General features: G+C 43.8%; 1 protein-coding gene across 1 annotated transcript in view; it reads right to left on the bottom strand.

The window, feature by feature from the left end:
* LOC123993360 (vascular endothelial growth factor receptor kdr-like) overlaps window positions 1-15,021 on the bottom strand; it is an 80,935-nt gene that overhangs the window by 48,769 nt on the left and 17,145 nt on the right. The window contains exons 4-10 of the mRNA XM_046295435.1: window positions 13,134-13,261; window positions 9,136-9,295; window positions 7,003-7,139; window positions 6,730-6,913; window positions 6,408-6,534; window positions 6,022-6,191; window positions 4,171-4,327 (exon numbers count right to left, since the gene is read on the bottom strand). Coding sequence (XP_046151391.1) covers window positions 4,171-4,327; window positions 6,022-6,191; window positions 6,408-6,534; window positions 6,730-6,913; window positions 7,003-7,139; window positions 9,136-9,295; window positions 13,134-13,261 — 1,063 coding nt within the window. The remainder of the gene's footprint in view (window positions 1-4,170; window positions 4,328-6,021; window positions 6,192-6,407; window positions 6,535-6,729; window positions 6,914-7,002; window positions 7,140-9,135; window positions 9,296-13,133; window positions 13,262-15,021) is intronic.

Below are 15,021 nucleotides of genomic sequence, written 5' to 3'. Positions count from 1 at the left end.
AGGAAATAATGCCTCCTACTGGCCATTCAACACAAGTCCCAGCAGCATCTGGTCTCCCATCCAGGGACTGACCATGACCAACCCTGCTTTCACCTCGACTAACCTGTACCCCCACACATTGACTCGGTACCGGTACACCCTGTATAGAGCCTCATTATTGTTTTGTACTTTCTTGTGTCACTTTAAAAAAAATTTTTTTTTAAACTTGAGTTTATTTAGTAAATATTTTCTTAACTATATTTCTTGAACTGCATTGTTGGTTAGGGGCGTTTAAGCAAGCATTTCACGGTAAGTTCTACACCTGTTGTATTCAGCGCATGTGACAAATAACATTTGATTTGATCAGCTTCAGAGGCAATTCAGCAGTGGGATGCAGGGTGGTATGCTGCTGGCTATGTGTCACCTCGAACAGGAAATCCCCCCCCCCCCCCACTCTCTGGCCAGAGGAGATAAGCCTGTTCCCCAAACCTTATTGGGTCAACAAGGGACAGCTGATACCATCTTACCCTGCTGCTGATAAAGAAACCCACCCCCCTTCATCTCCCAATCACTCTTTCTTTAACTCCCAAATTATATCTGAGACGTTACGCTTCCCCAACCACAAGGCGACTGTGATATGTGATTTATACGAGGTCCCATCCTGAAATGATAAGTGGTCAATTTGCAGTGACAGGTTCTTGAAGTGGGTCTGAACTGTATAAAACAAACAGTTGGCTCAATCTGCCTCCAATCAGGCCGTGGCTGGCCTGGGCTGTTTCTCTGTCTGAAGCCACTCCCTCATTAGCTGTTGAAAAAACAAGCCCTTTTCAGCGTCAAACGTTTATGAGCCACTGTTTCCATTGCCAGAGTTGATTATCTTTTGGGCTGCAGAAACGGGGCACTTTGACACAGCTTGACCCTCCGCCATTATTTCTGTCACAAATTTGGCATACCAAGAGAGGGTTTTTTAACCAATAATTATGGATAATTAACAGAAGCACTTGTCAAGTTAAAGCGCATGAAGTGTAACATAATTCAGGCCCTCCGTTGTGAGGCCATCCAGAGACGTGTTTTTCTAGCGGTGTTGGGTCCTGATAATCCCGCGGTAATGGCCCATTGTTTGCCTGATTTTACGCCTCAGAAAGGATCCCTGCTGTCACTGACTGTGTTCTGGCTGCTCTGGCTTTCAGGGAATGTTCATGTTGTTAAAGGTTCACTAGCAGGTCGACATACACGCCCACGTCACTCATACCACACGCTCTGTCCCGTTCAGCTCTATAAAAGCTTGGGGAGTCTGAGACTAATATATCCTCTCTCCCCGCCCACAGAGCCAACAGCCACAAATGAGTGGGGAATTCTCCGGGGCTGCATTTCTTTGATAAATTACTGTATTTTGGGTCAGAGTCAATTAAAAGGATGCAGGCATGTTTATGGAGAAGGAGCCCCGGGCTTGCCCGGTGGTTCTGGACTCCAGACTCACACAGATGATCTGGTTTTGTGTCTGTCTTTGTATGTGTGTCTGTCTTTGTATGTGTGTCGGTCTTTGTATGTGCGTCTGTCCTTGTATATGCGCCTATCCTTGTATGTGCGTCTGTCTGTGTGTTTGTCTTTGTATGTGTGTCTGTCTGTCTGTTTGTCTTTGTACAGTGGGGCAAAAAAGTATTTAGTCAAAATCACATTGTAGGAATTTTAATGAATTTATTTGCAAATTATGGTGGAAAATAAGTATTTGGTCAATGACAAAAGTTTATCTCAATACTTTGTTATATACCCTTTGTTGGCAATGACAGAGTTCAAACGTTTTCTGTAAGTCTTCACAAGGTTTTCACACACTGTTGCTGGTATTTTGGCCCATTCCTCCATGCAGATCTCCTCTAGAGCAGTGATGTTTTGGGGCTGTTGCTGTGCAACACGGACTTTCAACTCCCTCCAAAGATTTTCCATGGGGTTGAGATCTGGAGACTGTCTAGGCCACTCCAGGACCTTGAAATGCTTATTACGAAGCCACTCCTTCATTGCCTGGGCGGTGTGTTTGAGATCATTGTCATGCTGAAAGACCCAGCCACGTTTTTATCTTCAATGCACTTGCTGATGGAAGGAGGTTTTCACTCAAAATCTCACGATACATGGCCCCATTCATTCTTTCCTTTACACGGATCAGTCGTCCTGGTCCCTTTGCAGAAAAACAGCCCCAAAGCATGTGTTTCCACCCCCATGATTCACAGTAGGTATGGTGTTCTTTGGATGCAACTCAGCATTCTTTGTCCTCCAAACACGACGAGTTTTTACCAAAAAGTTATATTTTGGTTTCATCTGACCATATGACATTCTCCCAATCTTCTTCTGGATCATCCAAATGATCTCTAGCAAACTTCAGACGGGCCTGGACATGTACTGGCTTAAGCAGGGGGACACGTCTGGCACTGCAGGATTTGAGTCCCTGGCGGCGTAGTGTGTTACTGATGGTAGGCTTTGTTACTTTGGTCCCAGCTCTCTGCAGGTCATTGATTTTGATTTGATTTTGATTCACTTGGTCCCCCTGTGTGGTTCTGGGATTTTTGCTCATCATTCTTGTGATCATTTTGACCCCACGGGGTGAGATCTTGCGTGGAGCCCCAGATCGAGGGAGATTATCAGTGGTCTTGTATGTCTTCCATTTCCTAATAATTGCTCCCACAGTTGATTTATTCAAACCAAGCTGCTTAGCTATTGCAGATTCAGTCTTCCCAGCCTGGTGCAGGTCTACAATTTTGTTTCTGGTGTCCTTTGACAGCTCTTTGGTCTTGGCCATAGTGGAGTTTGGAGTGTGACTGTTTGAGGTTGTGGACAGGTGTCTTTTATACTGATAGAAAGTTCAAACAGGTGCCATTAATACAGGTAATGAGTGGAGGACAGAGGAGCCTCTTAAAGAAGAAGTTACAGGTCTGTGAGAGCCAGAAATCTTGCTTGTTTGTAGGTGACCAAATTCTTATTTTCCACCATCATTTGCAAATAAATTCATAAAAAATCCTACAATGTGATTTTCTGGATTTTTTTCTCATTTTGTTTGTCATAGTTGAAGTGTACCTATGATGAAAATTACAGGCCTCTCTCATCTTTTTAAGTGGGTGAACTTGCACAATTGGTGGTTGACTAAATACTTTTTTGCCCCACTGTCTGTCTGTCTGTCTGTCTGTCTGTCTGTCTGTCTGTCTGTCTGTCTGTCTGTCTGTCTGTCTGTCTGTCTGTCTGTCTGTCTGTCTGTCTGTCTGTCTGTCTGTCTGTCTGTCTGTCTGTCTGTCTGTCTGTCTGTCTGTCTGTCTGTCTGTCTGTCTGTCTGTGTGTGTGTGTGTGTGTGTGTGTGTGTGTGTGTGTGTGTGTGTGTGTGTGTGTGTGTGTGTGTGTGTGTGTGTGTGTGTGTGTGTGTGTGTGTGTGTGTGTGTGTGTGTGTGTGTGTGTGTGTGTGTGTGTGTGTGTGTGTGTGTGTGTGTGTCTGTACAGCTGTGACAGCTGAGCTCAGCGTCCAACAAACCTAAACACTCATCCAAAACATAACCGGGAGGTGCACTGGCTAAGACAAAGCTGGTCTGCTTTACCAATCACGTCTATTCATACAGGCCCGAGAGCGGACAATAAAACTCAAGGCAGTGTGGACAAGGCAGTGTTTCACCATACCTACAGAAATAACTAGAAATGCACAGTGACCCCTGGATGAGAAAACACACAACACTCCCTGTGACCAATCTCTGTTCTCTGCATGAAACTGGCCGTTTCTGTCATTTGAAACTGTAGTCAGATGGTCTTGGTGACTAAGTATCCTTTTGATCCACGGGCTGGGTGTTTGAGGAAAAAATATAGTACTTCCATCTCAGTTCTGGGTTTATTGCTTTGGATCTTGGAAGTTGTGCCTTGTGATTGTGCAAAGCCTTGACACTGTATCTTCCCAGGTCTGTGGTATTCTTATGGTTTACAGAAAAACAATGAAAGTACATTACCAATGAAGGAACATTGTGAAAGTGAAAAACAAGAAGTGAAGAATGCAGAATTGTGTTACTGGATGCGTTAAGGTTAAAAGGTACTGATGCAGTAGGAGAATTCAAAGAAAATGGAAAATGGTCTTCACAGTTTAGTTAATGATTAGGCCACCCCCACCCACCCACCCACCCACCCACCCCCGGATAAACAGGCCAGGATAGTGTGTCGGTGACTCACTCTTTGTCGGTGGGGTCAGGGTGGCATGGTTGCCAGAGCCACGTGATGTCGGGCATGGGCACTCCAAAGGCGGTGCAGGTTAGCTGGTGCTGCTTGCCGAACATGTATGGTTGGACGTCTACCGAGGCCACCTCTTCTTCTGAGATCATAGGCCTCACTGAGACACAGACAAAGAGATCAGACACTGTTGCATTAACCGTTACACTCTACCTGGCTGTTGGAGGTCATAATGTCTTTATAAAGATAGAGGTCCGTCATCATGATGAATAACCATGAAAAAGGTGCCATCAACATCCAGTTGTCATCTAACCTCAGAGAGTGGGCTTTGAAGTGCTTGAAAATGTCTGAGTGATTGCATAGCCCTGGTACCCTGTGGTTGTCCATCACATCAGGGTGTCACAGTGTCTCAGAGCCTGACCTCTACCCTGCTGCCTCTGGGACAGATGTGGCCCTATGCCCAGGCCCCAGGTCAGTGGATCAGCAGTGTGGGAGAACACAGCAGTAATCAACACCAGACTGACTGGCGGACGGACACAGACAGACTGGATGCCACCTCCAGGAAAATGTTCACATCAGTTAATCATTGTCAACCAGTCAGTGTGTGTGTGTGTGTGTGTGTGTGTGTGTGTGTGTGTGTGTGTGTGTGTGTGTGTGTGTGTGTGTGTGTGTGTGTGTGTGTGTGTGTGTGTGTGTGTGTGTGTGTGTGTGTGTGTGTGTGTGTGTGTGTGTGTGTGTGTGTGTGTGTGTGTGTGTGCGTATGTGTGTGTGTGTTTTGTTTGTATGCCTGCATGCATTGGTGAAGCTGAGGCTGAAGTTGTAACATGGTTTCTCTCAGCAATGTCCTCAGTTCAAGTACCGGCTGCTGAATATTTGAGATCTGAAGCACTGAACTTCAAACGCTTGATGAACGATGTTTAAAATTGTTGCCTAACTGTTCCCAGGAATCTCTCTTGATTTCTCCTTCCATTGTTTTTGTCTGTGAGAGTGGGTCATTTTTTTTTGCCATTCCAAACCCTTGAGCAATCGGGACAGCAAGTGTCCATAGATAACATTTATATGAGGGAGAGAGGGGGCTGATCTTTCCACTTTGGCATGGTAGGGGGATTCCTGGGTAATGTGCAGGGAATGGGATGGAAATACTTTGTTATGCATTCTTTTGCCCCCCGTCGCCAGCTTGGAGTAGTATCTGAGTGGCACACGTGTTTCTCAACAGAGTTCTTAAGGGCAGGCAGATTGCACTCCCCGACTCTCCATCCAACACACGATCAAAGCTCAAGAACACAACACCGACTTCTACAACTGCTGGTGTTGACAACCATCAGTATTTACATGGCAATCATTACAATATATTTGTTTGAACAATCTTTGCTAAAGCATATAAAGTACACAAATAGCCCTATATAATGTACAGAACACGGTTGTTTACACAAGTGGTGCTGGGCCAGATGGGCTACATACACATCGAGAGGATGTAAACAAATGATTGCCCAAGATGACGCTTACAATGGAGTTATGTCCGTCCCTGCCTTAGCTCAGTGAGACCTTCACGCAGTACCAGTTCCGAACACACTGACCCACCGTAGATGGTGACCTTGGCAGAGGCGTGCTTCTTGTTCCCCATCTCAGCGTTCCCTATCTCAGCCGTGCACCTGTACGTGAGGAGCTAGAGAGGCTGGGTTCATGTCATACTGCAGGCCAGGACCAACCGGGGGCTTAAACCCAATGTGCCGAGGCTGGTTGAAATGCAGAAGTCCAGGCCATTGCTTCATTTCCTCAGGATGGCCAGTCATTTGGAAGGACAAGGAATGGGGTATAGGATGGGATAGAGTGGCGATTTAAAAGGAGCTTTACCTCGGACTACCAGAGTGTAGCTGAGATTCCTGTAGAGGCCTCTCTCCTTGTTGCCCAGGGCGATGGTGAAGACCCCAGCATCCTTCTGCTTCACATCCTTGATGAGTAGGTTGTAGCCTGAAGACTCGTAACAAGTGGAGTTCTCGTTGATGGGGACGCCATCCTTATACCTGGGAACGAGATACACCAACATTTGCTTTAGAAGTTCACCTCATCATAATGTACTGATGTGAAAGTTGTGATGATAATTAGTGAGCACCTCTATATCCTAAATCAAATACTCACATGCTTCAGCTTAGTGCACATAGTCACAACAGAGCTATTATATTCATCAGGAGTTGACAATACACGCAGTAAAAAGTCCCAGCAGCTGAACTCAGTCTTACCATGCGATGGTGTCGGTTGGTGGCAGTGCATTGACCTTGGGTTCAAACATCAGCTTGTTTCTACCCTCTGTGTAGACTACTCTCCTGGCCCATTCATTCTTATAGGACACATTCAGGTATGGATGTTCTGAAATCACACGGGAGAAGACCAATGATGAAAGCATTAAAACGACTGTCGAAAAACAACAGTATAAATGTACTATCAATGAGGTCACACAATGAATGGCCAAGATGACCCTTACAATGGAGTTATGTCTGTCTCTGCCTTAGCTCAGTGAGACCTTGCCTTCTCGCAGTACCAGTTCCTAAAACACTGACCCACCGTAGATGGTGACCTTGGCTGAGGCGTGCTTCTTTTTCCCCATCTCAGCGTTCCCTATCTCCGCCGTGCACCTGTACATGCCCCTGTCGTCCATGGTGATGTTGGACAAGGTGATGGCTTTGTACATCCTGGTGATCAAAGCCGGATTCTCTCTGATCTTATTGACGGTGGGGTTCCGATTGACCTGGGGACGCAAAGTCATTCATCAACAACCCTGAAACATTGACCAGTAATTGACCAATCTTAAAAGATGTTGAATGACTAAGAACTTACCATCCTCTTTGGGTACTCCCATTGGAAGTTGATCCTTCCGTTGAAGGTGGTCTCTGCAGAGCAGTTGAGGACCAGAGTATCTCCCACTAACAGCTTGATACGTTCAGGGTTGATCTTTACGTTCCTCAGGAAGTTAGCTATGCAAACAGAGTTAGAAGGGAAGACACAGTGAAAATGAATCAACATCCTCAGTAATTCCTCTGTCTCTCGTAGCCCTTTCCTGCAGTCACATGACCGAGTGGCTTCATGGGTGGAATGTTACTAATATTTTTCATAATTAATAAACATTGTTTAAAGAAACCCTCCGACGATCTGATGTTTCTATGTGAAACGGTTTTGTTATATTTCAGTCTTCCGTAATGTACACTACCGTTCAAAAGTTTGGGGTCACTTAGAAATGTCCTTGTTTTTTAAAGAAAAGCACATTTTTTGCCCATTAACATAACATCAAATTGTTCAGAAATACAGTGTAGACATTGTTCATGTTGGAAATTACTATTGTAGCTGGAAACGGCAGATTTTTTTTTATAGAATATCTACATAGGTGTAATAGAGGCCCATTATCAGCAACCATCACTCCTGTGTTCCAATGGCACATTGTGTTAGCTAATCCAAGTTTATCATTTTAAAAGGCTAATTGATCATTAGAAAACCATTTTGCAATTATGTTAGCACAGCTGAAAACTGTTGTCTTGATTAAAGAAGCAATACAACTGGTCTTCCTTAGACTAGTTTAGTATCTGGAGCATCAGCATTTGTGGGTTCGATTCCAGGCTCAAAATGGCCAGAAACAAAAACCTTTCTTCTGAATCTTGTCAGTGTATTCTTGTTCTGAGAAATGAAGGCTATTCCATGCGAGAAATTGCCAAGAAACTGAAGATCTCGTACAACGCTACTACTACCTTCACAGAACAGCGTAACTGGCTCTAACCAGAATAGAAAGAGGAGTGGGAGGCCCCGGTGCACAACTGAGCAAGAGGACGTGTACATTAGAGTGTCTCGTTTGAGAAACAGACGCCTCACAAGTCCTCAACTGGCAGCTTCATTAAATAGTACCCACAAAACACCAGTCTCAACGTCAACAGCGAAGAGGCGACTCTGGGATACTGGCCAACTAGGCAGAGTTGCAAAGAAAAATACATATCTCAGGCTGGCCAATAAAAAGAAAAGATTAAGATGGGAAAAAAACACAGACACTGGACAGAGGAAGATTGGAAAAAAGTGTTATGGACAGACAAATCTAAGTTTGAGGTGTTCGGATCACAAAGAAGAACATTTGTGAGATGCAGAGAAAAGGAAAAGATGCTAGAGGACTGCTGGACGCCATCTGTCACACATGGTGGAGGCAATGTGATGGTCTGGGGGTGCTTTGGTGGTGGTAAAGTGGGAGATTTGTACAGGGTAAAAGGGATATTGAAGAAGGAAGGCTATCACTCCATTTTGCAATGCCATGCCATACCCTGTGGACGGCGCTTAATTGGAGCTAATTTCCTCCTACAACAGGACAATGACCCAAAGCACAGCTCCAAACAATGCAATAACTATTTAGGGAAGAAGCAGTCAGTTGGTATTCTGTCTATAATGGAGTGGCCAGCACAGTCACCAGTTCTCAACCCTATTGAGCTGTTGTAGGAGCAGCTTGACTGTATGGTACGTAAAGAAGTGCCCATCAAGCCAATCCAACTTGTGGGAGGTGCTTCAGGAAGCTTTCCTCCACAAATTGACTAGAATGCCAAAGGTAAGCAAAGCTGTAATTGCTGCAAATTGAGGATTCTTTGATGAAAGTAAAGTTTGAAGGATACAATTATTATTTCAATTAAAAATAATTATTTCTAACCTATATTTCCTATTCATTTTGCAACTCAAAAAACAAGGACATTTCTAAGTGACCCCAAACTTTTGAACGGTATTGTATATCAAGTGTAATATTGGGATGCTATTTTTATTTCAACTCTATATCTGACATGGTACAGGAGTATTCTTTTTTTAAGCCCATAAACATGTGTGTGAGGTGTATACGTTTGTGTCAAGGTAGATTTGTTTTCGACTACCAAGAAACACTCTGTGTAACCCTGATTTAGCTCACTGCAATACAAGATTAAAAGCTCAATTAGAAAAGGAGAAGTTACTCACTTTGCCTCAGAGGGATGTACTGCGACTGGACCTGTTGGCCGTCGACGCTGGTAACACAGGTCAGGAGACGAAAGGATTCGTAGGGACCATATGGGATCACGAAGCCTATTTTGGGGTCCCATTCCTTCCATTGTTCTATCTCCTCTGATAAGGGTGGCAGCTGAAAGAAGAGACAGGTAGCAAAGTGTTTGTCAAAGGGCTTATATGTTTAGTCACACTTCTAGATCTGCAGTCTTTAAAAAGCACTCAGCCAGTCAGACTAAAATACGATGTGGGCAACTGGCTTTGATATGAAACTCCACACTCCAATGAGCTCAGTTGGAGATGGCAGCCCATTAGAACCAACTTCTAATTCATTTTCATGGTTTTATGGAGTGTAACTATCGCAATTATCCACACAGCGATGCACCGAGCACTGTTGACTTTGAACAAGGGATGAAATGGATGGACGTGGCCAAGGCCTACCACTGCAGTTGTTTGTTCTCCAGCCAAGTGTTATGCTGCTGGGAGAGGAGCGAGAGGGGAAGGAAGGAAGTAGGGAGCAAGGAAGGAGAAATGCCAAAGATCTTCCAGTAGCAGGGAGGTCACACAGTCCACTAACTTTGCCATCTGAATAAGACGTATGAGGTCTGGCATCATGTCAACATGCAGCAGAAGACGCACTCTGTTCATTGATGCATATCATTTATAGGAAGGTCGTCTCGTGTTATAGGATACTGTAATAAGACAAGGAGCTTGGTTACTGTGACCCAGTACCCTACACCCAGCTCCTTCGAGAGATATTTCCTCCTATAGTTTTATTCAAAAACCACCTAACCTTCCTCAGAAGCATCATCGGCCTATTGTTGTTGTCTTTTAAATTCTACCCCCTTTTTCTCCACAATTTCATGTTATCCAACTACTATCCAATTACGATCCAGCGCCTTAGACCGCTGAGCCACTTGGGAGGCCCCGGCCTGTTGTTTTTGACTGGATACAGTGCCTTTCAAAAGTATTAATTCCCCTTGGCGTTTTTCCTATTTTGTTGCATTTCAACCTGTAATTTAAGTAGATTTTTTATTTGGACTTCATGTAATAGACATACACAAAATAGTTCAAATTGGTGAAGTGAATTTAAAAAATAACTTGTTACATTTTTAAAAATTAAATTAAAAACTGAAAAGTGGTGCGTGCATATGTATTCACCCCTTTGCTATGAAGCCCCTAAATAAGATCTGGTGCAACCAATTACGTTCAGAAGTCACATAATTAGTTCAAATCCACCTGTGTGCAATCTAAGTGTCACATGATCGGTCACATGATCTGTAACATGATCTTAGTATATATACACACCTGTTCTGAAAGGCACCAGAGTCTGCAATACCACTAAGCAAGGGGCACCACCATGCACCATGAAGACCAAAGAGCTCTCCAAACAGGTCAGGGACAAAGATGTGGAGAAGTACAGATCAGAGTTGGGTTATAAAAAAATATCCAAAACGTTGAACATCCCACAGAGGGTCGCCCACCAACTCTCATGGACCAGGCAAGGAGGGCATTAATCAGAGAGGCAACAAAGAGACCAAAGATAACCTTGAAGGAGCTGCAAAGCTCCACAACGGAGATTAGAGTATCTGTCCATAGAAGAGTGGCCAGAAAAAAAGCCAATGCTTAACCTGTTAATCCTACCCCCTACTTTTTTGAACATTCTGTTAAAAATCACGCAACATTTCAGCGCCCTGCTACTCATGCCAGGAATATAGTATATGCATATGATTAGTATGTGTGGATAGAAAACACTCAGACGTTTATAAAACTGGTTAAATCACGGCTGTGACTATAACAGAACGTGCGTTTCATCGAAAAGCGCAGGAAAATCTGATCACTGAAAATGGAAATATATATCCATGCGCGACTTGAACCCATTGATAAAGGTGAACCACATTTAATGGGGCTGAGGTTGCAATACCTACAGCTTCCACACGTTGTCTAGAGTCTTGTCATTTGCCTAGGCTTTGTTTCTTGGTCAAACAGACGCAAGGCAACGCATTTCCTCCGGTCTCCGACCGGATATTTTGGTTGAGAATTACACCCAGACGGACAGCTAAAGAATATACTTCGCCTTGTGATCAATTTGATCGCTTATTAACATTTAATAATACCTAAAGTTGCATTACAAAAGTATTTCGAAGTGTTTTATGAAAGTTTATCGTCGACTTTTTTAATAAAAAAATGACGTTACGTTATAAGACGCTATTTTTTTCCGTTTATCACACAGTCTTCATAGATCGATATCTAGGCTATATATGGACCGATTTAATCGGAAAAAAAGACCCAATAGTGATTATGGGACATCTAGGAGTGCCAACAACGAAGATGGTCAAAGGTAATGAATGTTTTATATTTTATTTGTGCGGTTTGTGTAGCGACGACTATGCTAATTATTTTGTTTACGTCCCCTGCGGGTCTTTTGGGGTGTTACATGCTATCAGATAATAGCTTCTCATGCTTTCACCGAAAAGCATTTTAAAAATCTGACTTGCCTGGATTCACAACGAGTGTAGCTTTAATTCAATACCCTGCATGTGTATTTTAATGAACGTTTGAGTTTTAACTAGTACTATTAGCATTTAGCGTAGTGCATTTGCATTTCCAGATGTCTAGATGGGACGCCTGCGTGCCAGGTAGGACCAAGAGGTTAAAGAAGAAAATAAGCAAACACATTTGGTGTTTGCCAAAAGGCACATGGGAGACTCCCCAAACATATGGAAGAAGGTACTCTGGTCAGATGAGACTAAAATTGAGTTTTGGGCCATCAAGGAAAACGCTATGTCTGGCACAAACCCAACAACTCTCATCACTCTGAGAACACCATGTTTTTCATCGTCAGGGACTGGGAAACTGGTCAGAATTGAAGGAATGTTGGACGGCGCTAAGTACAGGGAAATTCTTGAGGGAAACTTGTTTCAGTCTTCCAGAGATTAGAGACTGGGACAGAGATTCACCTTTCAGCAGGACAATGGCCCTAAGCATACTGCTAAAGCAACAGTCGAGTGCTATAAGGGGAAACATTTAAATGTCTTGGAAGGGCCAAGTCAAAGACCTGACCTCAATCCAATTGAGAATCTGTGGTATGACTTAAAATTGCTGTCCATCAGCGGAACCAATCCAACTTGAAGGAGCTGGAACAGTTTTTGCCTTGAAGAACGGGCAAAAATCCCAGTGGCTTGATGTGCCAAGCTTATAGAGACATACCCCAATAGACTTGCAGCTATAATTTCTGCAAAAGGTGGCTCTACAAAGTATTAACTTTGTTGGGGGGTGAATAGTTATGCACGTTCAAGTTTTCAGTTTTTTTGTGATATTTCTTGTTTGTTTCACAATAAAAAATATTTAGCATCTTTCAAGTGGAAGGCAGGTTTTGTAAATAAAATGATACAAACACCCCCAAAATACATTTGAATTCCAGGTTGTAAGGCAACAAAATAGGAAAAAGGCCAAGGGGGTGAATACTTTCACAAGCCACTGTTTGTATTGTTTTTTAGACCAGCATTTCCTGGACAAGATGTTTATAACAGGTCTTCTATACTTAGATAGAGATTGTATTCTGCAGAAAAAATATATTGGAGGACCTTCCTGTTCTTAGCAGGAAGCAGACAGGATGACTCCCTCTCCTGCCCCTGAGCTTCCCCTCTCTGTGGCCACTATCTGTTCCCGAATGCTTGAGTGGCCTACCGTTTTATGGGTGTGAGAACTCCAAAGATGCCCAAAGTGCAGAGCGCCTGTGTTTATCATGTCTCTTTGCGATCTTGACTTTAGTGACGTCAATGGCAGACTTCTCTTTCAGAAAAAGGTACACTCTGGTAAAGTAATCCGTCTGATGCCCATACTGTCTCATAGCGTGTACAACTGGTCAACATTGGTTAGTATCATAATAAATGCTGACATTTGCTCTCTTGTGAAAAAGCATGGAAATGAAGAATGTGAATACAGAAACTAACAGTCATAAAAAGTCTTACCCCTTCAAGAGTGACAATCTGGTCAGGAGAAGTTGTTCTACAGGGAATCACTAGGGTGGCCTCATGTCTGTATGTAAACAAGGTGTATGGAATGGGGAAATGGTGCTCCACAAACGGATGCTGGTGATCTGTAGAAGAAATGAAAGAGAATATAAATATTTACTCTATGAATTTAATTCATTTAATTAGCTGTATTTTATTAAAAGTAGGGGTGAGCCTCCCGAGTGGCGCAGCTGTCCAAGGCACTGCAACGCAGTGCTTGAGGCATCACGACAGACCCGGATTCAATCCCAGGCTGTCTCACAGCTGGACGTGACTGGGAGACCCATGAGGCGGCGCACAATTGGTCCGGGTTAGTGGAGGATTTGGCCGTCCGGGATTTCCTTGTCCCATCGAGCTCTAGTGACTCCTTGTGGCGGGCCGGGTGCTTGCAAGCTGACTACGGTCGCCAGATGGACAGTGTTTCCTCCCACACATTGGTGTGGTTAAGCAAGCAATGTGTTAAGAAGCAGTGTGGCTTGGCAGGGTCGTGTTTCGGAGGACAGATGGCTCTCGACTTTCGCCTCTCGCGAGTCCATCAGGGGGTTGCAGTGATGGGAAAAGACTGTAACAACCAATTGGATATCACGAAAAAGGGGTAAAAGTATCAACAACAACAACAAAAAAGTAAGGTGGAAAAGGATTCTTTAAATTCTGTTTTTTAAGTTCAGTAGAGTCAGGGTAATGTCAGGCCATCTATCTCACACAGAGATCAAACAGAATCTCCCGACTAGTGAGATCAGCTCATTCTCCAAACCCCCTACCGCTCCTCCTGCTAGGTGCAGCTTTGGATAAAAAAACAGGGTGGAGATAGCTATGATAGCTCTATCACAGCTCCAGTCTTTTTCACCAGGCCAGGCATCCAATGCCTCTCTGACTGTTCTTTCACAGACCTGCTGTGTGAACTTTGCTGTTACACAAATACTTGAGTGATTTCTGCGAGGCTGAGCTGTTTTGGGGTGATAAAATGGACTAGTATTTGTAAAACAAATATGGACAATGATCTAATAAACAGTTGAAAGTCTTTGAAAGAGGCCTGGTTAGACTAAACACGGGGCTACCAGGCTGTCAGATCGCCAGAGGAGGCAGAGAGAGCAGCCAGGGAATTAGGCTAGGACCTCAACCTATGGAGTCTAGTACTTTTTGCATCGCAATTTTAAGTTCGCTCGAAATATCAGCATCTGTTCTGAAGGCCAGATATTAAGAAACATTTGTGCACACACATCACAGGAGCTGGACAAAAAGATGTCCTGGACAAAAATATATGTCCAGACAGAGATAGAAAGGAACTTACTGTTTGTTTCATCCAGAAAAGGTTATTCGTCAGGCTTGTCATTCTTATCTTTCTGCCCAGATGTTCCATGAGACCGATCCCCACCACAGTCCCTCAGACTAAGACCTTGACATTTTTGAAGGGACACTGATGGCAATCTCAACTATGGTAATGTTTTATGGTATTTAGTGTTGCCCTTGCAATGCTCTCACTAAGGAGCTATTTGCAAGTGTTTGTACGTGCAGTTTGTCTGTTTCGTAGAGGACATTCTCCAAATGTTGAGGGAGGACTAAGCCTGTAACATGAGAGAGACCATAGCTGGTGTCGTGTGAGGCTCCAGGAGAGACTGACTGGAAAAACAGAAGCCGGAAATAATAGCCAATGACAAGGGCTTCCAATGCGATACACTCTCCTTCCCTGTCCCAGAAGGAGTCAGGAAGCGGGGGGAAGCCTTTCTCTCTGTTAGAGGCACAACTCAGTTCCTTCTGTATGGCTTGGACTAGACTCCTTAAAATAAAAAATCCCCTCTCAACATACAGTCATATATCTGTAATTACAAACCATCCTCTTTACAAC

The sequence above is a fragment of the Oncorhynchus gorbuscha genome, linkage group LG13 (assembly GCF_021184085.1).
Source record: "Oncorhynchus gorbuscha isolate QuinsamMale2020 ecotype Even-year linkage group LG13, OgorEven_v1.0, whole genome shotgun sequence".
Lineage (NCBI taxonomy): Eukaryota > Metazoa > Chordata > Actinopteri > Salmoniformes > Salmonidae > Oncorhynchus > Oncorhynchus gorbuscha.
The sequence above is the reverse complement of the archived record's forward strand: the minus strand, read 5'-3'. Positions and strand labels throughout refer to the sequence as shown.